This window comes from Perognathus longimembris, chromosome 26 (assembly GCF_023159225.1).
Source record: "Perognathus longimembris pacificus isolate PPM17 chromosome 26, ASM2315922v1, whole genome shotgun sequence".
Lineage (NCBI taxonomy): Eukaryota > Metazoa > Chordata > Mammalia > Rodentia > Heteromyidae > Perognathus > Perognathus longimembris.
Window position 1 is genome coordinate 9,963,425 of NC_063186.1, and position 23,667 is coordinate 9,987,091.

General features: G+C 49.1%; 2 protein-coding genes across 4 annotated transcripts in view; both read left to right on the forward strand.

The window, feature by feature from the left end:
- Window positions 1-2,377: 2,377 nt before the first annotated feature.
- Window positions 2,378-12,469, forward strand: Elp6 (elongator acetyltransferase complex subunit 6). The gene is made up of 7 exons (XM_048334747.1): window positions 2,378-2,665; window positions 3,975-4,053; window positions 5,459-5,529; window positions 7,464-7,582; window positions 9,510-9,711; window positions 10,844-10,990; window positions 12,181-12,469. The coding sequence occupies exons 1-7, from the start codon at window positions 2,417-2,419 to the stop codon at window positions 12,298-12,300; spliced, it is 987 nt and encodes a 328-aa protein (XP_048190704.1). The 5' UTR covers window positions 2,378-2,416; the 3' UTR covers window positions 12,301-12,469.
- A 1,823-nt stretch (window positions 12,470-14,292) lies between these two features.
- LOC125342523 (SREBF chaperone) overlaps window positions 14,293-23,667 on the forward strand; it is a 38,492-nt gene continuing 29,117 nt past the window's right edge. For 2 of the 3 annotated variants that reach the window (XM_048334746.1, XM_048334744.1), the window contains exon 1: window positions 14,322-14,500. The gene's annotated coding sequence lies outside the window, so the exon portion shown is untranslated. The other variant, XM_048334745.1, reaches the window with a different exon arrangement.

The following is a 23,667-nucleotide window of genomic DNA, read 5'->3' on the forward strand; positions in this document are numbered from 1 at the left end:
CTGGTGATACGTAAGAGGATTAGGGCTCAGAAACTGGGGACAAGGGGGCTTTTCTTCTCAAGACTGCATGCTCATCGGTCTGCAAAGCCTCAGAGACAGGAACAAAAGGTGAGCCTGGTGCTTTTTGGGGGTGTGTGTGGGGGAAGGGATCCAACCCCACTTGTGATGGGTGGAAAGGCTCCAGTCTAGAGCTCCAGAACCCCCGGGGAAGAGTGGGGGTTCAGATCACTCATGGAGTGGTATAAAGGATTTGGGGGAGTCAGCAGTAGCTTACAAAAGGAAGCAGTCTTGGAATGTCAGGGAGGAAGGAGGCCTTTGTGGGAGTGTGGGGGAAACTGAGGTATACAATGAGAACCACTGAAATCTGGTGGTAGGAAACTCCCTGGCCTGATCCAAGAACCACCACGAAGATCAATGATCAGCCAGGTGCCCGTAGCTCATGCCTGTAATCCTCACTACTCAGAAGTCTGAGATAGGGGGATCACGGTTCAAAGCCACCCTAGGTAGGCTTGAACTCAGGGCCTTGAATTTGCTAGGCCTTGTCATAGTGTTTGGGCCTGCCTGCTTGCCTAGTAAGTCCTTTTCATGTTAGATCTTTTTTAAGTAAGGTCTCCCGTTTTTGTCTAGGCCATCGTCAATGATGCCCAACTTTTGTGTTTACTGATTGGGATGGGAATCTCATGAACTTTTTTTCCTGAGCTGGTTTTGAACCACAATTCTCTTACTTTAGCCTTCCAAGCAACTAGGAATACAGGATTGAGCCACTGTACTTGGCATTTGCATAGTCCTTCCTAGAACACAATTTAGCTAACATCTCACCTTTAATTCCCTTCCTTCCTTCCTTCCTTCCTTCCTTCCTTCCTTCCTTCCTTCCTTCCTTCCTTCCTTCCTTCCTTCCTTCCTTCCTTCCTTCCTTCCTTCCTTCCTTCCTTCCTTCCTTCCTTCCTTCCTTCCTTCCTGTTCGTCGGTCATGGCGCTTGAACTCTGGGCCCGGGCCCCATACTTGAGCTCCTCAGCTCAAGGCTAGCACTCTACCACTTGAGCCACAGCGCCACTTCCAGCCATTTCTCTTTATGTGGTGCTATGGAATCGAACCCAGGGCTTCATGCATGCAAGACGAGCACTCTACCACTAAGCCACATTCCCAGCCCTAGGGCTACACTCTTGATGCAGAATTGAGCCTCAACCACTTACTGGCCTCTTGTCCTATTGTGTGGGAAGACGAACATTCATCAGGATAAATGTCTTCTTCTGAACTGGGACATTCCCCAAGAGTGCAATGAAAGACAGGAGCAGCTTGGTGAGTACATGAGTTTATTAGTTGTTGCTTACAGAGCAGAGCCTGCCAAACATCCATGGAAACCCGGACTCGGAGCGCCCCCTGGTGTCCACAATGGCACAGCTTGCTCCAGGCTCAGATAAAACGTGGTACAGATGGAGCCACACTCCAGGTGGAAGGTTCTGTTCTGGAGCTCTTCATCCATGTGGTCTCAGCAGACACCGCCAGACAGTGAGGCCGACTTTGGTTTGCTGGGGTCGGGTACACAGAAGGGCTGTGAGATATAGATTCATCCTGGCCAGGATTCCGTGATGTTTCACTATTCATGGCCCTCAATATTTTCCGGTGGCTGTTTCCTTTTCTTTTCTTTTTGCCAGTCCTGGGGCTTGAACTCAGGGCCTGGGCGCTGTCCCTGAGCCTCCTTGTGACCAAGGCTAGTATTGTGTCACTGAGTCACGGCCCGATTTCTGGATTTCATGCCTGCTAGGCCAACACTCTACCACGGGGTCAAATTTCCAGGCCCAAGGATGGCTAGTCTTGAATAGAAGCTTGACAAGTGATTTAAAAAAAAAAAAAATGATACTGCAAGGGGCTGGGAATATGGCCTAGTGGCAAGAGTGCTCGCCTCGTATACATGAAGCCCTGGGTTGGATTCCCCAGCATCACATATACACAGAAAAAGCCAGAAGTTGGTGCTGTGGCTCAAGTGGCAGAGTGCTAGCCTTGAGCAAAAAAAGAAGCCAGGAACAGTGCTCAGGCCCTGAGTTCAAGGCCCAGGACTGGCCAAAAAGAAAAAAATAAAACAACGAAAAAAATGATACTGCAAATGCAGTGAAGTAGGGAAAAAGAAGGTTTTTTTCAACACAAAAAAAGTCCAGGAACAATGTGACTATTTATTAGCAAAAAGAAGAAAAAAGGATTGTGGAGATGTTCTCAGTGGTAGAGCAGTTCCCTATAGGTGTGAGGTCCTTCCGGCTTTTTCTGTGTCTGTGGTGCTGAGGAATCGAACCCAGGACTTCATGCACGCTAGGCAGGCACTCTACCTCTAGCGCCATCCTTCACCCGTTTCCATGGAAACAGGAGGCCAGCCCCTGACAGCAGGAACCCTCCCAGCCTATCACTAGCGCGCTCGTGCGCATGCGCCGCAGCGGGAGACATCCACCCGATTGGCTGCGTCGGTGGCGCTTGCGCACGCGCAGTCCTCGCCCAAACGGGGTGAGGTCACGAGGGTCGCGGAGGTGTGTCGGTGTGTGTATGTGCCTTTCCGGCCCCCGTCATCTCCGGCGCTTTCCCATCTTCATTCATCCCGGGCGCTCTGTTTCAGAGCTCGGAATGTTCCCGGAGCTCAATAATCTTCTCAACACCAGCCCTGACCGGGCGGAGCAGGCAAGATGTCAAGCGGACCCGAAGGGGAACGGGCTTGGAGAGAATGGTGGCTTTACATCCGGGATCTAGCGCGCGGGAGCCGGGGAAGCTCGGGCTTCTGGGAGTTGTAGTCCACAGATGGTGTGTGTGTGTGTGTGTGTGTGTGTGTGTGTGTGTGTGTGTGTGTGTGTGTGTGTGTGTGTGTGTGTGTGTGTGTGTGTGTGTGTGTGTGTGTGTGTGTGTGTGTGTGTGTGTGTGTGTGTCTAGGATTAGAGTGAAGGGAGGGAGGATTGCAGTGGGGAGGCGGGGGGGGGGCGGTTAGCTCAGGTCCTGTTAGCGGGATCTTTCTTTTTTTTTTTGGTTACTGTTGGGGTGCAGATCTTTTGGGCTTGAACTCGGGTCCAGGATGCCAGTCCTGAACATTTGTGCTCAAAGCTAGCCACTCTACCACTTGAACCACTTCTGGCTTTTTGATGTTTAATTGGAAATAAAGAATCTCATGGACTTTCCTGATTAGGCTGGCTTCAAACTGTGATCCTCAGATCTCAGCCTCCTGAGTAGCTGGGATGACAGGCGTAAGTCACCTGTGCACCACAAGAATTATTATTAGTCCATTGTGGGGCTTGAACTCAGGGCCTAGGTGCTGTCCCTGAGCTCTTCAGCTCAAGGCTAGCACTCTACCACTTGAGCCACAGCACTGCTTCCAGCTTTTTCTGTGTATGTGGAACTAGGGCTGAATTCATGTATGCTAGGCAAGCACTCTACCACCAAGCCACATTCCTAACCAAGAATTAATTTATGTTATTCCTTGTTTTGCCTTGAGAAACGGAGATTGACATTGTTTGCTCATTATAACTTCCATCATTGATTTTCCCGTATTTCTGACCTTTTGTCTTCATTTCCAAGTAAATTTAGTATGTTTATGGTTAATGAATACATTCTCCCCAAAATACATTTTCCAGGTATAGAAATTTACACAGACAGATGCCAGTGGCTCACACCTGTAATCCTAGCTGCTCAGGAGGCTGAGATTTAAGGATCGCAATTCAAAGCCGGTCTGGCCAGGAAAGTCCATGAGACTCTTATCTCCAATAAACTACTCAGAAAACAGCTAGCAGTGGTGCTGTGGCTCAAGTGGCAGAGTGCTAGCCTTGAGCAAAAAGAATTTCAGGGACAGTGCTCAGGCCCAGAGTTTAAGCCACAGGACAGCCAAAAAAAGAAAAAAATAAAGAATGAAAAAGGAAATTTACACAATCAAGTAGATTTCTGCACTATTTTGACTTCTTTCCAGGGAGGCTAATTATTTGTTTGTATTCCTCTTCATTTCTAGGGGAAACTGACTCTACTATGTGATTCCAAGACAGATGGCAGTTTCCTTGTGCACCACTTTCTCTCCTTCTACCTCAAAGGTATGGGGCTCACTGATGTTATAGGAAAAGAAACCTAAGGCAGCTTTTGCCTACCTACTCAGGAGGATGAAATCTGAGGATTGTGGTTCGAAGCCAGCTCAGGTAGGAAAGTCCATTAGACTTTTTTTTTTTTTTTTTTGGTCAATCCTTGGGCTTGATCTCAGGGCCTGAGCACTGTCCCTGGCTTCCTTTTTGTTCAAGGCTAGCACTCTACCTCTGGAGCCACAGTGCGGGCTGTTTCTGTTTATGTGGTGCTGAGGAACCGAACCCAGGGCTTCATGCATGCTAGGCGAACACTCTATCACTAAGCCACATTCCCAGCCCCACATTTTTTTTTTTTTTTGGCCAGTCCTGGGGCTTGGACTCAGGGCCTGAGCACTGTCCCTGGTTTCTTTTTCCTCAAGGCTGGCACTCTACCTCTTGAGCCACAGCACCACTTGTGGCTTTTTCTAAATATGTGGTGCTGGGGAATCGAACCCAGGGCTTCATGTATACGAGGCAAGCACTCTACCACTAAGCCATATTCCCAGTCCCCACAATTTATTTTTAAGGCAACAAAATTGAGTTATCTTGGAATATTTCTAAGAGAAGTACCTCTTGGAATCCTTGCACTCATTTCATGACTTCTGCAAAACTATAAAATGTGTGAAAAATGTGTATTTTACCCTCTTGAATTTGTTTTTTTTTGGCCAGTCCTGGGCCTTGGACTCAGGGCCTGAGCACTGTCCCTGGCTTCTTCCCGCTCAAGGCTAGCACTCTGCCACGTGAGCCACAGCGCCACTTCTGGCCGTTTTTTCTGTATATGTGGTGCTGGGGAATCGAACCTAGGGCCTCGTGTATCCGAGGCAGGCACTCTTGCCACTAGGCTATATCCCCAGCCCCTTGAATTTGTTTTTTAATAGGTTGTGGGGCCTGAACTCTGGGCCTTGGCTCTGTCCCTGAGCTCTTTTGCTCAAAGCTGGCGCTCTACCAATTTGAGCTACACCCCCACTTCGTAGTCTGGTGGTTCCTTGGAGACAAGAGTCTCACAGACTTTCTTCTTACCCAAACTGGCTTTGAACCATGATCCTCAGACCTCAGCTGCCTGAGTAAACCAGGACGACAGGTGTGAGCCACCAGTACCCGTGTGTATGCCTATCTTGGGGGTTGAACTTAGGTTCTGGGCACTGTCTCTGAGCTTCTTTAGTAGTTTATTAGAGATAAGAGTCTCAGGGAGTTTCCTACCTGAGCTGGGTTTGAACTGCGATCCCCAGATGTTCAGTAGGATTACAGGCCTGACTGAGCCACTAGCACCAGCTACCTGTAAATGTGTTGATCTGTTTGAGCGCTTTTCTTCCCAGAGGAATGAAGTATATGCAGGGAGGAACAACAGCTTTATTAAAACTCCACTGGTTTTGTTTCCTAGCCAACTGTAAAGTCTGCTTCGTGGCACTCCTCCAGTCTTTTAGTCACTACAGCATTGTGGGACAGAAGCTGGTAAGTATTCCAGAATTCCCTGCGTGAATCTGCATGCCCTGCTGCTGGACTAAGGCTGAGCTTTCCTCTTCAGGTGTTAGAGGACTTAGAAAAGGAGGGACTAGGAAATCTTAGGACCCTGAACCCCTTAACTAAGGCAGCACCTTAGCTTTTTCTTTCTTTTTTCTTTTCTTTTCTTTTTTTTTTTTTTTTGGTGCCAGTCCTGGGGCTTGAACTCAAGGCCTGAGATTTTCTGCTCAAGGCTAGCACTCTGCCACTTTGAGCCACAGCTCCACTTCCAGCTTTCTGGTGGTTCATTGTAGATACGAGTCTCATGCATGGCCTTTCCTTCCTGGGCTGGCTTCGAACCTCAGTCCTGCGATCTCAGCCCCCTGAGAGTAGCTAGGATTATAGGTGCGAGCCACCACCACCTGGCTCTTAGCATGGTTTATGAATTGAGAATTTACAGAACCAACCCTGTTGTTTGTCGATGTCACTTAGCCAAACGTTTTCTCGACTCATTCTGGATCAGGGCACGTTCTCTCCCTCTCATAGGGTCCTCCATCTTGGCCTGCTTGGGGTATATGGAAGGCATAGCTTGATTGGTTGGTTGGTTGGCTTGAGACACAAACATGAGAATAATCAACTTTTGCTGCTGACTGCCTCATCTCATCAGATGCAGGCAGGTAAGGAAAAGAATAAGCCAAGAGGGTGAGGGGCAGTGCGCAGATACTCAGGAGGCTGAGATCTGAGGATTATAATCAAAGCCAGCCCACGTAGGGAAGTCTGTGAGAATCTTTTGAACACAGGCCCTAAATGCTGTCTTTGCTCAAGACTATTGCTATAGCACTTTAAGCCACAGTACCCCTTCTGTTTTTTTCTGGTAGTTAATTGTAGATAAGAGTCTCACGGACTTTATTTTTTTGCCAGTCCTGAGGCTTGGACTCAGGGCCTGAGCACTGTCCCTGGCTTCTTTTTGCTCAAGGCTAGCGCTCTGCCACGTGAGCCATAGTATCACTCTCTCACAGACTTTCCTGCTTTGGCTAGCTTCAAACTGATCCTCAGATTTCAGCCTCCTGAGTAGCTAGGGTTATGGTGTGAGCCACCGGGACCTGGCAAGAACTCTTTATTATAAAGTCAGACACCAGTGACTCATGTATAATCCTAGCGACTCGGGAGGCTGAGGTCTAAGGATCGTGGTTCAAGGCCATTTGGACAGGGCGGTCCTTGAGACTTTTATCTCCAATCAGCCAGCACAAAGCTGGATTTGGAGGCATGGCTCAAGTGATAGAGCTCTAGCTGTGAGCAAAAACAAACAGAGCGAGATGGGGCTGGGAAGGTGGCTTAGCGTTAGAGTGCTTGCCTAGCATGCATGAAGCCCTGGGTTCAATTCCTCAGAGCTACATATATAGAAAAAGCCGGTAATGACCCTGTGGCTCAAGTGGTAGAGTGCTAGCCTTGAGGAAAAAGAAGCCCAGGCCCTGAGTTCAAGCTCCAGGACTGACTGGCCAAAAAAACCCCCCCAAAAAACCCCCAAACCCCAAACACTCCAGAGCGAGAGCATGAAGCCCTGAGTTCAAGTCCCAGTACAAAATAAATAAGACTAAATTGCTACAATTGTAAGTGAAAATACAGGTCTGAAAACAGCATAGAACATGTGCAAGGGTGAGTTGTGGGGAAAAGGAAGACCTGGTTTCAGATGAAGCATAGACTTTTGTGACTTGTAACCTCTCTACCACTTGAGCCGCAGCTCCACTTCCGGCTTTTTCTGTGTACGTGGTGCTGAGGAATCAAACCCAGGGCTTCAGTGTATGCTGGGTGAGCATGCTACCACTAAGCCACCTTCCCAGACCCAAGTTGTAACCTCTTAGGAGGTTGTAACCTCTGGTGTCTCCCCTCTGGGATGAGTTTGCCTCCAAGGTCCAGCTGCTTCCTTCCTTCTCTGTCACGTTTAGGGTGTCAACCTGACTGTGGCCAGAGAGCGAGGGCAGCTGGTGTTCCTGGAGGGCCTCAAGTCCGCCGTGGACATCTTCTTCCAGCCTCAGGAGGAGCCACACCCCCTGCGCTTCCTCAGGTCAGCACGCCACAGCATGGCCCCTGTGCGGAACCCTCTCTGCTTGTTATGTGGGGAGGCCGAACTGGCCTCTGAGATCACACATTCTCCCTTCGTCTGGCAGCATGGGCAGAAAGCTCTTGGCTCCCGAAAGAAACACAGAAACAAAAGCTACCAATAACAACAACAACACCCAGAAGGCCCTTGACCTATTTGTGTGCACTGGCTGCAAAACTTCTTGGAGAGAGAGAGAGAGAGAGAGAGAGAGAGAGAGAGAGAGAGAGAGAGATCCCCTAGCATCACTGACTGTGTGTTTCTTCATCTGGTTTCTTGTTTCTTCATCTGGCTGGTTATACCTGATTGATTGTTGGATGTGTGAGATGAGGAGCCATCTTGGTTCAGATAACCCTGGAATGTGGGGCAGGCAGGGCGATTGCCCTGGGCGCTTTGCTCCTTTTCTCTTACCCAATGTGGGAAAATGACTGCTGAGCATCCATTGATTGCGGGAAGATAGGGGTCCCCGGGCCAGGTGGTGTTACAAACTGCATCTGGTGGCTATTGAAGCGGCCTGTAGCCCTCAGCCCATCACCACAGGGGTATCAGAAATCGCTGTTATTTACTTAGTAATTATATAATTTTTATTTTTTTTGGGTATCAGAAATCGCTGTTATTTACTTAGTAATTATATAATTTTTATTTTTTTTGTGATGCTACTGCTTGTCCATAGGAACTTTGACACTTAGCGAGGCAAGCATGCCTCCAGCCCTTTTTGCTCCAGTTATTTATTTATTTTTGGCCAGTCCTGGGCCTTGAACTCAGGGTCTGAGCACTGTCCCTGGCTTCTTTTTTGCTCAAGGCTAGCATTCTATCACTTGAGCCACAGTGCCACTCCTGGCCATTTTCTATATATGTGGTGCTGGGGAATCGAACCCAGGGCTTCATGTATGAGGCAAGAACTCTACCACTAGGCCATCTTCCCAGCCTGCTCCAGTTATTTTTGATAGGATCTCTCTCTCTCTCCTGGCTTGGAGCAGCCTGGACTGTGATTCTATTTAGGCTTCCCTTGGTTTCTGGACTGATAGGTGCACACAGTCATGCTCAGCTTTTTCGGCTGAGATGCGGGCTCTTGTGAATATTTTCTGCCTGGACTGGCCTTGAACCACAATTCTTCTGATCTCTTAACTCCAGAACAGTGAGCACTACAGGTGTCAGGACACTGGCATCTAGCTCTGCCAAACTGTTTTTGTTTTGTTTTCAGTCGGGGCTTGAGCACTGTCTTCTAAGACTTTTTTCACTCAAGGCTAGCACTCTACCACTTGAGCCACAGCTCCACTTCCAGCTTTTTCTGTGTATATGGTGCTGAGGAATTGAACCCAGGGCTTCGAACCCAGGGTATGCTAGACGAGCACTCTACCACTAAGCCACCTTCCCAGCCCCATGGTGCATGGCTTTTGATCTGTCTTTTAAGGGCTCTGGAAATGATTTATGTCCCTCACTTTCTAGCACAGTGCTTTGTGCCCAGTCGGCCTCAGGATATTGAATTGGAGTAAAACTTCCTCATGAGTGTATGAATGCCTTTTCTTTGTCAGGACTATGATTTAATTCTTTGCTCCCTCCCCCAACTGCCCCGCTTTTTCCTGGTGCCTTTTCATCCTAGATAAACATTTATGAAGAAATTGAGCTCTAGTGACTTTTTTTTTGGTGCTTGTCCTGGGACTTGAACTCAGGACCTGGACGCTGTCCCTGAGCTTTTTTTTTTTTTTGCTCAAGGCTCACTTTTATATACCACTTGAACCACTGCTCCACTTGCAACTTTTTTTTTGCTAGTTAATGGGAGACCAGAGTCTCACAGACTTCCTTGCTTGGGCTCCAGAGTAGCTAGGATGACAGGCGTGAGCCAGCAGCGCCTGCCTCTGAGCTCTGGTGACTTTGGTCCCTGTGTCTCCAGGGAAGCCAGTGCCGGGAGCCTGCAGCCATTACATGCGTTTGTGCGGGAGGCCCTGACGCCCGCGGACGGCGAGGACGCTGCATGGAGGTTCCCAGTGCTGCTGGTCGACGACCTCAGTGTGCTGCTGAGCTTGGGTTTAGGAGCGGTGGCTGTGCTGGACTTTGTCCACTACTGCAGAGCGACCGTGTGCTGGGAATTACAGGTACTGACAGCCCTGCAGCCTGCATTCCTTGTCCGTGGCTCAAAAGACCCAGAGAAGCTCACGATCGGGTGCTGAGATCAAACCCGAGGCCTGAGGCATGCTGGGCGAGCAGTTCACTGCTGAGCTACGTGTATATTCCTAGCTCCAGTCTGTCACTTTGTGATGACGTAGACCTCTTCCCTTCCGTTTGTCCTAGACTCGGGTTATATATATGCCCGCCCCCTGACTCCTTTTTGTGAGCTACGCAGGAGGCCTCTCCTGGCCCTGTCATCCTGTAGTTTTAGTATCTGTCTGACCTACCACGGCAGCCATAGTTCCACTTCTAGATTTTTGTTTTTTTTGCTGGTTAATTGGAGGTGAGACGGTTTTTTGTTGCTGTTCCTGTTTTTGTTTTTATTGGTTGTGGAGCTTGAACTCAGGGCGGTGCTGTCCCTGAGCTTTTTCATTCAAACCCAGTGCCTCTACCTCTTTGATTCATGGCGCCACTTCCAGTTTTCTGGTGGTTCACTGGAGATAAGAGTCTCATGGACTTTCCTGCCCGGGCTGGCATCAAACCGTGATTCTCAGATCTCAGCCTCCAGAGTAGCTAGGAAGGCAGGCCTGAGCCACTGGTCCCAGGCAGTGACACTTTTTATAACGTTCAAGAACTGGAGAGATGACTTGGGCACCGGTGGCTCACACCTGTCATCCTAGCTACTCAGGAGGCTGAGATCTGAGGATCACGGTTCAAAGATAGTTGAGCAGCAAAGTCCATAAGACTTCTTATCTCCAATAAACTACACACACACACAGCCGGAAGTGGCACTGTGGCTCAAGTGGTAGAGCTCTTGCCTTGAGCAAAAGAAGGTCAGACCTGGCCCAGAGTTCAAGCCCCAGGATCGGGGGGGAAAAAAAAAAAACTGAAGAGATAGAGCCAATTTTCCAATTTTGAAGACCCTAGGATGGGCTTGGTTTTAGATGAATTTACCTGGAAGTTCAGGTTGGACTGGTTGGTGAAAATGTCCAGCTGATGATTTGCAATTAGCATCCTGGTCCTTCCCAGAAGGGACCGGTAGCAGCAGCAGCAAGAGGGAGGGTGACCGAGAGGACATGCTCCGGTAAGAAGCTGGGTTCCATCTTGTGTGTGATGCAGGGAAATGTGGTGGCCCTTGTGCACGACAGTGGAGACGCGGAGGATGAGGAGAACGACCTCCTGTTGAATGGCCTCAGTCATCAGAGCCACCTGATCCTGCAGGCTCAAGGCCTGGCCACTGGCTTCTGCAAGGATGTGCACGGGCAGGTACGTCAGGGTTGGAGCCCAAGGGCTGCTTTACCCTCTGCCTGTCTGTCTAAATTACACTGGAGAAGATGAAAAGATTAGGCTGGGAAGGTGACTCAGTGGTAGAGAGCTCACCTAGCATGCCTGAAGCCCTGGGTTCGATTCCTCAGTACTGCATACACAGAAAAAGCCAGAAGTGGCGCTGTGGCTCAAGTGATAGAGTGCTAGCCTTATGCACAGAGAGGCTCAAGGAAAGAGCCCAGGCCCTGAGTTCAAGCCCCAGGACTGGCAAGAAAAAAGAAAAAGAAATTGGTCCCAAGCTGGGTGCTGGCAGCTTATACTGGTAATCCTGGATTCTTAGGAGGTTGTGATCTGAGAATCAAGATTGGAAGCCAGCCAGGATAGACATGGCTGAGAAAACTCTTATCTCCAATTAACCAGCAAAAGTTGGAAATAGATGAGTGGCTCAAATGGTAGAGCAACTGCTGTGAGCAAAAAAAGCTGGGCAAGAGCTTGAGGCTTGCTGGGCATGGGAGGATCACACATGGGATTCTAGCTACTCGGGAGGCTGAGATCTGAGCATGGAGGTTCAAAGCCAGCCAGAGCAGGAAAGTCCATGAGACTCTTATCTCCAGTGTATTCATCAGAAAAAGCCAAAGTGGCACTGTGGCTAACGTGGTAGAGAGCTTGTCTTGAGCACAGAGAGGCTCAGGGACAGCGCCCAAGCCCAGAGTTCAAGCCCCAGGACTGGCAAAAAAAAAAAAAAAAAGAAAAAGAAAAAACAGCATAAGGCTCTGAGTTCGTGCTTCAGTCCCAGCATAAAAGAAAAGGAAAAAACAAAAACAGAAGTTGGTCCCATTACTGTACAGTGTGTTATGTGAGATCTCTGTTGAAGCTCAAATAGAGGACAGAATGGGGTTTCCAGTGCCACTTTTCGGGTGACTCCCTCTTTTTTTTTTTTTTTTTTTTTGCGAGTCCTGGGGCTTGAACTCAGGGCCTGAGCACTGCCCCTGGCTTTTTGCTCAAGGCTAGCACTCTACCACTTGAGCCACAGCGCCACTTCTGGCTGTTTTCTATATACGTGGTGCTGAGGAATCAAACCTAGGGCTTCATGTATACAAGACAAGCACTCTTGCCACTAGGCCATATTCCCAGTCCCCCCCCCCCCCGTTCCCCCCCCCCCCCCCGCCCATTCTTCTCCCTATGTGCAGCTGAAGATCTTCTGGAGGAAGCCCACAGGCCAGCGGGATCGGAGCCTCATTTACCAGTATAAGATACAGGACAAGAACGTGTCCTTTTTTGCCAAAGGAATGTCTCCAGCTGTTCTGTGACTCCATTTCAGGGGCCAGCTATAAAGTTCACTTGGAATGTCTTTTACATGTGGAAAATGAAGCAGTCTGACAGGAATAGTATTTTATGTTGGACTGGTGGCTCCACTATGAACAGAAAGGGTTGAGCAGAGAGAGGACCCTGGTCCTGGAAGCTCATGCCTGTCATCCCAACTACTCAGGAGGCCGAGATCTGAGGATTGCAGTTCAAAGCCAGCCCAGGCAGGAAAGTCTGTGAGACTGATCTCCAATTAGCCTCCGAAAACCTGGAAGTGGAGGTGTGGACTGAGTGGTAGAACACTTGCCTTGAGCAAATAACCTTAGAGACAGCACTCAGGCCCTGAGTTCAAGCCCCAGTACTGGCGCAGAAAATTAATTAAAACTTATTTTTCTACTTGTTTAACTTTTTTTTCATTTGTCAAAAAACTCTTCCATTTGTCTTTATAAAGGAAAGACCCCACTACCTTTTCCTTCCAATCAAGCTCAGATTAGTATGTAGTTCACCCTGGTGAAATAGCAGCTACCTTTTTTTCCCCCCAAAATACTGCAGACTCATAGAAAACTTCAAATATCTAAAGAGAAAGTCGGTATTAAGGGTTAGATCTAGCTGGGTGTGGGGGGGATGTATGCCTTTAATCCCAATGGTAGGTTCTGGAGTTCTAGGCCAGCCTGGGATACCTCCTGGATTTATGGCCAGTTCTAGTCTACAAAGAGAAACCGTTTCAAAAACAACCCCCCCCACACACTCCCAACCAAAGCAACAGCTGGGCAGTGATGACCAGAATCATAGCTGTTCAGGAGGCTGAGATCTGAGACCACGAGATGCTTACCTTCAAGTAACTACCAAGAAGCCAGACATGGAGCTGTGGCTCGAGTAGCCGAGTGCTAACCTTGAGTGAGAAAGCTCAGGGAGGCCAGGCCTGTCACCTTAGGAGGCTGAGGTCTGAGGAGCATGGTTCAAAGCCAGCCCGGCTTTGTAAGGTATAAGGTCTGCCCCAGAGGGCTCTGTGCACCGGTTACCCAGGGAACTGGGTGGAGACAACTAGGTGGGGGGGCATTGCAGGGAGCCCTCTGGGCAGACCTTACAGTCAGGAAGATCCCTGAGACTTACCTCCAGTTAATGATCAGAAGACCGGAAGCGGAGCTATGGTTCAAAGTGGTAGAGTGCTAAGTCCTGAGCACCAAAGTTCAGGGGGCAGTGCCTAGGCCCAGAGTTCAAGCCCAGGGCCAACACACACACAGTTCAGGGACAGTGCCTGGGGCCTAAATTCAAAAACCACCTAACAAGAGCAGCCGGGCTAGGTGGCTCACACCTATAATCCAAGTTACTCAAGGGGCTGAGATCTGAGGATCAGGTGTGAAGATGACCTGGGCCTCTATTCTCTAGCCGCCACTTCCGTTTCGGTGTATGTGGTGCTGTGGAATCGAACCCGGGGCTTCCTGCCTGCTAATAAGCAAGCGCTCTACCACCCGGCCACCTTCCCAGCCCCATAAAACGCCCTGGACGTGGTCCAAGCCGGGCGATGGCGCCCCCGCCGGTCATCCTGGCTACTCGGGAGGCTGAGATCTAAGGATCGCAGTTCAAAACCAGCCTGGGCAGGAACATCCGGGAGACTCTCATCTCCAATGAGCCACCAGAAAACCGGAAGTGGCGCTGTGGTTAGGTGGCAGGGCGCCAGCCTGGAGCTGGAGAGCCCCGGAACAGCGCCCAGGTCCTGAGTTCAAGACTCACCACCTACCAAAAAATAAAGGAAGCTCTCGGGCGATCGGCCGTGGGGACCGGGGAGGGGGGAGGCCCCCTCCCCGTGACCCCAGCTGCAGCAGCGACTCCCGCTCCCCTCAGCCGTCCCACCGGACTTCCTTCCGGATGAGTGGCAGGCGGCCCGGACCGCCAGGGGGCGGGGCGAGCGCTGCGGAAGCGAGGCCCGGCCGCGCAGGCGCACGCGCACGCCTGGCGGGCGGGGGAGGAGCCGCACGTGTGGAGGGCGGCGGAGGCGGCGAGAGGGGAAAGGTAGAAGGTGAGAGGTGAAGGGGCGGGGAACGACGCCGGCGCCGGGGCGGCCGGGAACGGAGGGCGGCCGTCAAGAACCGGACCGCGGTCCCCGGCGGCGCGCACGCGCTCCCCGCCGCCACCATCACCGCCGCCTCCGCCACGGGCGCCGCCGCCGCCGCCACCGCCGTCCCGGAGCCGCCTCCGTCCCAGGTGCGCCCGAGGGCCGGGCCCGGGCCTGCCGCCGCGCTCCCGGAGCTCCGGAGTGGGGGGCGGTTCCGGGGCGCCTCCTCCCGCAGCCTCTCCCGGGGCGCTGTCCAGCAGCGCGGCCGAGGGGGCGCCCTTCCCCCCCACCCCGGCCGCGGCCCGCCTCCCCCGCCCGACCTCCCCGCAGCCCGCCGGGGGTCCCGGCCCGCCACCGCCTTCCCCGCCCGCCAAGGGCACTTGGCTTCTAGAACTTGCTTTGGTTCTGTCTGGGATTCCCAGGGTGCGGGCGCGTGTGCGCGCGCGTGAGAGGGTGCGGGGCGTGTGAGGGGGTGCGGGGCGTGTGAGGGGGTGCAGGGATGCGGGGTGCAGGAGTGCAGTGGTGTTTGGGGGGCGTAGGTGTGTGGGAGGGGTACAGAGGTGTGTGAGGGGTGCAGGGGCGTGCGAGGGGGTGCAAGGGTGTGGGGAGTGGTGTTTGGGGGGGCACAGGTGTGTGGGAGGGGTGCAGGGTGTGTGTGGAGGGGCTCAGGGGCGTGCGAGGGGGTGTAAGGGTGTGGGGTGCAGGGGTCCAGTGGTGTTTGAGGGGGTGTAGGGTGTGTGAGGGGTGTGTGAGGTTCAGGGTGTGTGCGGAGGGGTGCAGCGTGTGTGAGGGGTGCGAGGGAGTGCAGGGGTGTGGGGTGCAGGGGTGCAGTGGTGTGTGAGGGGGTGTAGAGTGTGTGTGAGGGGTGCAGCGTCTGTGAGGGGGTGTAGGGTGTGTGTGAGGGGTGTGTGAGAGATGAAGGGTGTGTGAGGGGGTGTAGGGGGTGTGGGGTGTGTGAGGGGGTGCAGGGTGTGCGGAGGGGTACAGCGTGTGTGAGGGGGTTTAGGGGGTGCAGGGTGTGTGCGGAGGGGTGCAGCGTGTGTGAGGGGTGTAGGGTGTGGGTGCGGGGTGCAGGGGTGCATGAGGTGTGTGAGGGGTGTAGGGTGTGGGTGAGGGGGGGATGCTCTCTGATGGGGAGAGAAGCACCTGGTTTGTTCCGCTGCTGTAGTTTTCTTGTGTTGCTTCACACATAACTTTGCTTCTGGGTTTCACTGTTGTTGTTTTTATGGTGTTTTTTATTTTAAATTAAATTTTGTTGTCAAGGTGTTGTGCCAAAGGGGCACAGTTACATAATAAGGCAGTGAGTACATTTCTTGTGATATCTTGCACCCTCGTTTTTCTTTCCCCTCCCTAGATCAGGTAGGCATATATACAATATCCAGTGTACTAAAATCACATACAGGAACCACGTAGCGTAAGCCAAGGAAATTCACCTAGAACTTTAAAGATAACGTCAACAGTAGAATCCTCCGGTGTCCTGCTCTTGGAGTTGTTTTTGCTTATCCTTGTCTTAGATGATCATGTGTGCGTAGCTGTTGAGCTGTTGGGATCCACTGGTAGGTTCATTCTAGACCTTTTTATGTTTTTCACTGTTGTTGTTTTTTAAGGCTTTCCTATTTATTGCTATTGTAAAGGCGATGATGGCCAGCGGGGAGACAGTTCCATAAGTCAGGTAAAGAGAACATTTCCTTGTGGACAATGTCACCCCTTCCCTCTCTCTCCCAGTTTCCCCCTCCCATCCTCAACCCACCAGCTGAGTAAGTAGTTCATTTTCCACACATAGTGTCTAGTGAGGACCATTGCTCTCGGTAGGTTTTTGTTTTTTGTTGTTTTTTAAAAAAGAAAAGCAGTTTATTTTTAAACTTTGCTATTATACGCAGGAAACAGGGAGTCTTGGGTCAGACTGTTTGCAGAGGGAGGTGATGGAGGGGTGGCAGAGGCAGGAGGTCTTTCTGACTTGAGTCTTGTCTGGTCTTCTGGCCACTTGCTGCACTGCTTCCTGTGGTGACATTCAGAGGTGGGAGCACAGACTTGGTTTTTTGTTTTTTGTTTTCCTGGCGATTTTGCAATTGGTTCTGGAGTGGACACAGATTTCTTTAATGATCTTATCATTGGTATGGATTTTCTTACTGTCTCTTTTTTTGTGGAGTTTTGGTTTTTTGATGTCTTTATTGGTGTGCTGCGATCTCTGTGTTGTGCTAATAAAGATAGAAATGTTTCTTTTTTTTTTGGCCAGTCCTGAGGCTTGAACTCTGGGCCTAGGCAGTGTCCCTAAACTCTTCAGCTCAAGGCTAGTGCTCTACCACTTCAGCCACAACACCACTTCCAGTTTTCTGGTGGTTCATTGGAGAGAAGTCTCACAGACTTTCCTACCTGGACTGGCTTTGAACCATAATCCTCAGAACCTGAGCTTCTTTTGCTCAAGACTAGCACTCTACCACTTGAGCCACAGTACACTCACTTCTGGCTTTTTCTGTTTATGTGGTACTTCAGGAATCGAACCCAGAGCTTCATGCATGCTGGGCAAGCACTGTACCACCAAGCCGCATTCCCAGCCCATTTTAGGTATTTTAGGGTGATGCTTAATTGAAGCCTGTAGCTCACCCACCTTCCCTCCCTCCCTCCCTTCCTCCCTTTCTCCCTCCCTTCCTCCCTTGTCTGTCTGTCTTGGTGTTGTTACTGGGACTTGGACTCAGGGCCTAGTGCTGTCCCTTGGCCTTTTTTTTCTCAAAGGTGATACTCTAGCTTAGCTCCACTTAAGTATTTTTGGTGGTTAATTGGAGATAAAGAGTCTCACGGGGGCTGGCTTCAAACCTCGGTTCTTAGACCTCAGCCTTCCCGAGTAGCTAGGATTACAGTTACAAACCACAAGAGCTCAGCTCTTGTATGATAATATAGTTTAGCCTTCCCTGTGAACACATGATACAAACAAATATCTCCATATTTAGTCTTTTTTTCTCTTCACTTGTTCTGAGGCCTGGGCGTTGTCCCTGAGATTTTTGTGCTCAAGGCTAGTGCTCTACTTGAACCACTTCGTAGTCTTTTTTTTTTTTTTTAATTGGAAGGAGGTTAAAATCAGGGTCTTGGACATTCTAGGTAAGCGCTCTTATCATTGAGCTACACCTTTATCCCCTTTTAACTTTATATTGAGACAGGGTCTCATCAACTTGCCCAGGCTGGCTTTGAACTTTTCATTCCACCTCGACTGCCCCTAGTGTAGGGATTATAGGCTGGCATTACAGGTACCCGGCTCTATACTCACTGTTTTGATCATACTTGAAAGAATTAGTTTTCATTTATTATGAAGTAATGTGTTATTTGATATTCTTTTTGCCAGTCCTGGAGCTTGAACTCAGGGTCCAGGCACTGTCCCTGAGCTTCTTTTGAAGCTCAAGCTTAGCGCTCTACCACTTGAGCCACACCGCCATTTCTGCCTTTGTTTGTTTATGTGGAGTTGAACTCAGGGCTTCATGCATGCTAAGCAAGCTCACTAAGCCACATTCCCAGCCCTGAGTACTCTTGTTGTTGTCGTGCTGGCCCTGGAGCTTGAATTCAGTGTCTGGGCACTGTCTCTGATAATTTTGTGCTCAAGGCTAGTGCTCTACCACTTGAGCCACATTCCTGCTTCCAGCTTTTCTGATGGTTAATTGGAGATATGATAATTGGAGATAATTGACTTTTCCAACTGTGAGCCTCAGATCTTAACCTTCTGAGTGGCTAGGATGACAGACAGCCATTGGCACCCAACCTCTTGCTTTTGTTATTGTGACAAAGAAACCCCACATTTCTCTAGAGGCTCCTATGTACCTTTATATAACTAGTTAGGACTCCTAAACACCCCACCCAACCTCTCAGTTTATTTATTATTATTATTATTTTTGGTGCCAGTAATGAGACTTGAACTCAGGGCCTGGTGCCGTCCCTTAGCTTTTTTTGCTCAAGGCTGGCACTCTTCCACTTGAGCTATAGCTCTGTTTCACTAAGTCCCGTTTAGGCAACTGTCTTGAAGTAGGTAAAAAGTTTATGGCACGAAAACAGGTTTAATGATGGTGAATTGCCTGAAGTCATATATGAGCAAGTTAACTGTCCGGTTGGGAAAGCAACCATGCCTGCTGGGCTTTGTTTTTTCTGGCTTTCGTGGTAGTGCATATATATGTGTGTGTGTGTATATATATATATATATATATATACATACACATACATATATACATATATATGCACACACATATGTATGGTGGTATGTGAGATATATATATATATATGTATATATATGGTGGTATGTGCTATCACATTGAACAGATGGGAAGATTCCTCATAGAGAAACTGGGGCTTCTCCCAGGTAACCCAGCTTGTGAGTGGTGGAGCCAGGCCTTTCCATCATGTCCTCAGTTTGAGAGCCTCACAGACATTTCTGCTTAGTCTGGCTTCAAACGTTAATCCTCAGATCTCAGCCTCCTGAGTAGTTAGGATTACAGCCAAGAGCAACCAGTGCCTGGCATGATTGGTAACTAATTTTGGTCAGTTCTGGAGCTTGATTTCAGTGCCTTGCCCTTGCTCAGAGTTGGTGCTCTACCTCTTGAGTCAAACCTCCAGCTTAGCTTTTTATTGGTACTTTAAGGTGGCATCTTTTTAAATTTTTTTTTTTTTGCCAGTCCTGGGGCTTGAACTCAGGGTCCTAGCACTGTCCCTGAACTTCTACCACTTGAACTAGGCTAGAACTCTACCACTTGAGCCACAGCATCACTTTTGGCTTTTTCTATGTATGTGGTACTGAGGAATAGAACCCAGGACTTCATACATGCTAGGCAAGCATTCTACCACTGAGCCACATTCCTAGCCCATGATGGCATCTTTTTTTTTCTTTTTTTTTTTTCCCCCCCAGTCCTGGGCCTTGGACTCAGGGCCTGAGCACTGTCCCTGGCTTCCTTTTGCTCAAGGCTAGTACTCTACCTCTTGAGCCACAGTGCCACTTCTGGCCGATTTCTATATATGTGGTGCTGGGGAATCGAACCCAGTGCTTCATGTGTACGAGGTGAGCACTCTACCACTAGGCCACATTCCCAGCCCAAGATGGCATCTTTTGAGGAATTTTCTGTCCAGGATGGCTTCTAACCACAATCCTCCAGGTGTTAGCCTTCTGAGTAGCTAGGATAACAGATAGGAACCCCTGGCACTTGGCTTCAATTGCCTATAATACCTAGTACAGTATAAATACTGTTCATGTTCTTTTTCCATTTTTGAATTGCCTTGAACCAAGCACTTCACATTTTCTGAGTAGTCACCCTGCCACTTTAGCTGTAGCCACAGCCTGCCTTTATTTATTTTTGAGATGTCTTGCTAACTTTGGCCTGGGCTGGGCTTCACATTCATGACCCTCTTGCTTTGGCTCCTGAATAGCTGGAATTACAGACATATATCACTATGCCCAGCTAAACTTGTGTTTTTCTACTGTTGGTTTGTATGGTTTTTTTTTTCTCTGATATATTCTGGATATTAATTAATCCCTCACTAGGTAAATGATTTGTAAATATTTTCTCTCATTCTACCGGCTCTTGTTTGTATCCTCTAATGTACAAAAGTTTTTAATTTTTGTAAAGCTCGGGGTGTTATTCCCAGCCCTTTGTTTTTGTTATTGTTGTTGCCTTTGCTTGTTTTTGTATTCACGAAATCTTTGCTGAATCCAACATTATGAGGCTTTTTTCCCCTTCGCTTTGGTCGTGATGGGGATTGAACCCAGGGCTTTATGCATGCTAAGCAAGCACTGTACCACTGGAGCCAAGCCTCCAGCTCCCTTCTAGGGGCTTAATAAATTTTAGCTCTTTTTTGGGAGGGTGGGGGGCGCTATCCTGGGGCCTGAACTCCGGGCCTGAGCACTGTCCCTGGCTTCTTTTGCTCCAGTCTAGAGCTGTACCACTTGAGCCACAGCTTCACTTCTGGCTTTTTGGTGGTTAATTTGAGATGAGAGTCTCATGGACTTCCTGCCTGGGCTGGCTTTGAACCGTGATCCTCAGATCTCAGCCTCCTGAAGTATATATATTTTTTATACTATCATACATGGAATGTCTTATTAATTTACTTTTTGGCATTCATTGTTAAGATATAAAATGCAACTGTGTTTTTTTTTTATTCTTTCTTATTGTCAAAGTGATGTACAGAGAGGTTACAGTTTCATACGTTAGGCCTTGGGTACATTTCTTGTACTGTTTGTTACCTCCTCATTCATTCCTCCTCCCACCTGCAACTATGTTTTGATGTGCATATTTTATGCTGTAGCTGCTAACTTTGCTAATTTATTAGCTTTGTGTGTATATAAATTTTTTGTTTTCCAAATATAAGATTTTTTTTCCAGTCTTTGTGGTACCTGGCTTTGGGCTTCGAGCTTGCTAGACAAGAGATCAATCATTTGAATTATGCTTTTAACCCATCCCATGAGAGCTCTATATCATGACATTTGAGAAAGAGATAATTTATTTGTTCCTCTGAATTTGGATGCTAAGGAGAAAAGGTTGGTGAGAAAATTCTGATTACTCTGGCTAGAATTTTCACTACTGTGTTAAAGTGGTAAAACACCCTTATCTTCTCTCAGATCTCAGGTTTTTTCCATCAAGTGTAACATTTTCATATCCTTTCTTCTGTTGAGGAACTTTCCTTCCAGTCCTGGTTAATGTGGGTTGGTTTTTTTTTTTTTTGTTGTTGTTGTTGTTGTTGTTGGTGGTGGTGGTGGTGGTGGTCATGGTCCTTGAACTCTGGGCCTGGATGCTGTCCCTGAGCTCCTTTAGCTCAAGGCTCTGCCACTTTGTCTTTTTTTTTTTGCCAGTCCTGGGCCTTGGACTCAGGGCCTGACCACTGTCCCTGAGCTTCTTTGTGCTCAAGCACTCTGCCACTTGAGCCACAGTGCCACTTCTGGCCGTTTTCTGTATATGTGGTGCTGGGGAATCGAACCCAGGGCTTCATGTATACGAGGCAGGCACTCTTACCACTAGGCTATATCCCCAGCCCACGGCTCTGCCACCTTGAACCACAGCTCCACTTTCAGTTGTCTAGTGGGTTAATTAGAGAGAAGAGTCTCATGGACTTTCCTGCCCTGGCTGGCTTTGGATGGTGATCCTTAGATCTGAGCCTCCTGAGTATGGAGGATTACAGGTGTGAGCCCCTGATGCTGGGCTACTCAGTGTTTTTATTGAGAAAGGAAATTTATTGTTGTCAGATGCTTTTTCTGTATCATTGAGTTTGGTTCTGTATCATTGTGTTTGGTTTTCTTCATTCTGTGAATATGGTATATTTTGAATAGATAGAAAAAAATATTTTTTTTGGTTGGTCTTGGGGCTTGAACTGAGAGGCCTGGGGCGCTGTTCCTGAGCTTTCTTTGCTTAGGGCTGGCACTCTACCACTTCAATCACAGTGCTACTTCTGGCTTTTTCTTCTTTGTATGTGGTACTGAGGAATCAAACCCGGGCCTTCATGCATGCTAGGCCAGCTCTCTACCACTAAGCCACATTCCCAGCTCCTACTGGGGTTCGTCCTAACCAGTTTTTTGTTTCTTGGGTTTCAACCCAATGCACTTACTTGCTTGGTAGGCAGGCACCTGTACCACCTTTCCTTTTTCCCTTTCCCACATCTTGTCCCCCCCTTCATAAAATTCATTTTTCAGATAGAGTCCTATGCTTGGGTAAAAACCAAGGCTGCCTTTAGGTTGTGATCCTTTTACCTAAGCCTTTCAATTTCTTTTTTCTTTTTTTTTTTGGCCAGTCCTGGGGCTTGGACTCAGGGCTTGAGCACTGTCCCTGGCTTCTTCTTGCTCAAGGCTAGCACTCTACCACTTGAGCCACAGTGCCACTTCTGGCCATTTTCTGTATATGTGGTGCTGGGGAATCGAACCCAGGGCCTCATGTATACGAGGCAAGCACTCTTGCCACTAGGCCATATCCCCAGCCCCAAGCCTTTCAATTTCAAGTAGCTTGGATTACAGAAGGGGTCCATCATGCCAGACATGTTTGTGGATATGGGATCTTGCTAACTTTTCCCCTTGGGCTAGCACTGAATCCAGATCCTCCGGATTTCCAGTACCAATATGACCTAACACATGTGGCCCTGTTTCTAGCTTTCAAATGGATTCTTTCCAGTGGTCAATTCATTTACTTTGTCTGTCATTCCTGACTTAGGTCAAGTGGGAGTAAAAACATAGGTAGTTGGCACTGCAGAAGAAAATCTTTATTTGCTGATACTCTATTGTGACTAGCGTTGGGCATGGTGGTGGTCATTTGTGACCGCCACCACAACCAGTCATTGTGATTATTAGGTTTGTATCTTCCCAGCATTCTAAATCGAGACCCTGCTTATCCTCTTGAATGATCCTGCTTCTGATTCTCTGAAACCAGCCACCATATGTTGTTGTTGGTCGTGGGGCTTGAACTCAGCTTGAGTGCTGTCCCTGAGCTCTTCTTGTTCAAGGCTAAGCACTCTACTACTTTTGAGCCACAGCGCCACTTCCATTTTTTGAGTGGTTCATTGGAGATGAGTCTTCCTGGACTTTCCTGCGGGGGCTGGCTTTGAACCACCAATCCTCAGATCTCAGCCTCCAGTGTAGCCAGGATGACACCAACCGCCCTGAGGAACTTTCCAGTCTGCTGACAATTCTTGCAGCTTCACTATTGATGGGTAGAGAAGTAAAGTTTCTTGTTGTCAGCTTTGGTCCACTTCACCGAACGACCTTCATTCACCGCACACCTACTTTTCTCCTGAAGAGATGAATTAGCACAGTGAATGGACGCGGTGACTTTCCACCCTGGGCAGAGTGAGGTGCTGCCGCCTAGGGAACCCCAAGTGATTTCAGCTCTGGCCTGCCCCAGGGGAGCTGAGAGCCCAGAAGAACAGAAGAGCAAGGGGACATTGTAGGCGAAGTGACCCAGGGGGGTGGAGGACTCAGGGCACCCGCAGGACAGCTACGCTCCTATGCTCTTAACTTGGTTTTAACTCTTCAGTGCGGTCATTCATTCCCTTGACACAGAACTCCAGGTTGTAACAGAGTGTCCACAGGGGACGTTGCCTTCTGCCAGCCCTGGCCAGGGTCCTCTCCCCAGAGGCACAGAGAGAACTCAGGAAAGTAGCACACTGTCCCCTTGCCTTTTTTTTTTAATGGCCAGTGGCTGGTGGCTGAAGACTGTCATCCTAGCTACTTAGGAGGCTGAGATCTGAGGAGTGTGATTCGTGATCTGTAGCCACAGGAAATTCCCTGAGACTCTTCATCTCCAATAAACTACTGAAAAACAGGAAGTGGTGCTATGGCTCTAAGTGGTAGAGGGCTAGCCTTGAGCAA

Excerpts from the sequence above, each read along its gene's own strand:
- Elp6 (XM_048334747.1), top strand. The coding sequence starts at position 2,417 with ATGCGCCGCAGCGGGAGACATCCACCCGATTGGCTGCGTCGGTGGCGC. Across the intron at positions 5,530-7,463 it reads GCATTGTGGGACAGAAGCTG|GGTGTCAACCTGACTGTGGC; the intron begins GTAAGTATTCCA and ends TGTCACGTTTAG. Across the intron at positions 10,991-12,180 it reads GCAAGGATGTGCACGGGCAG|CTGAAGATCTTCTGGAGGAA; the intron begins GTACGTCAGGGT and ends CCCTATGTGCAG.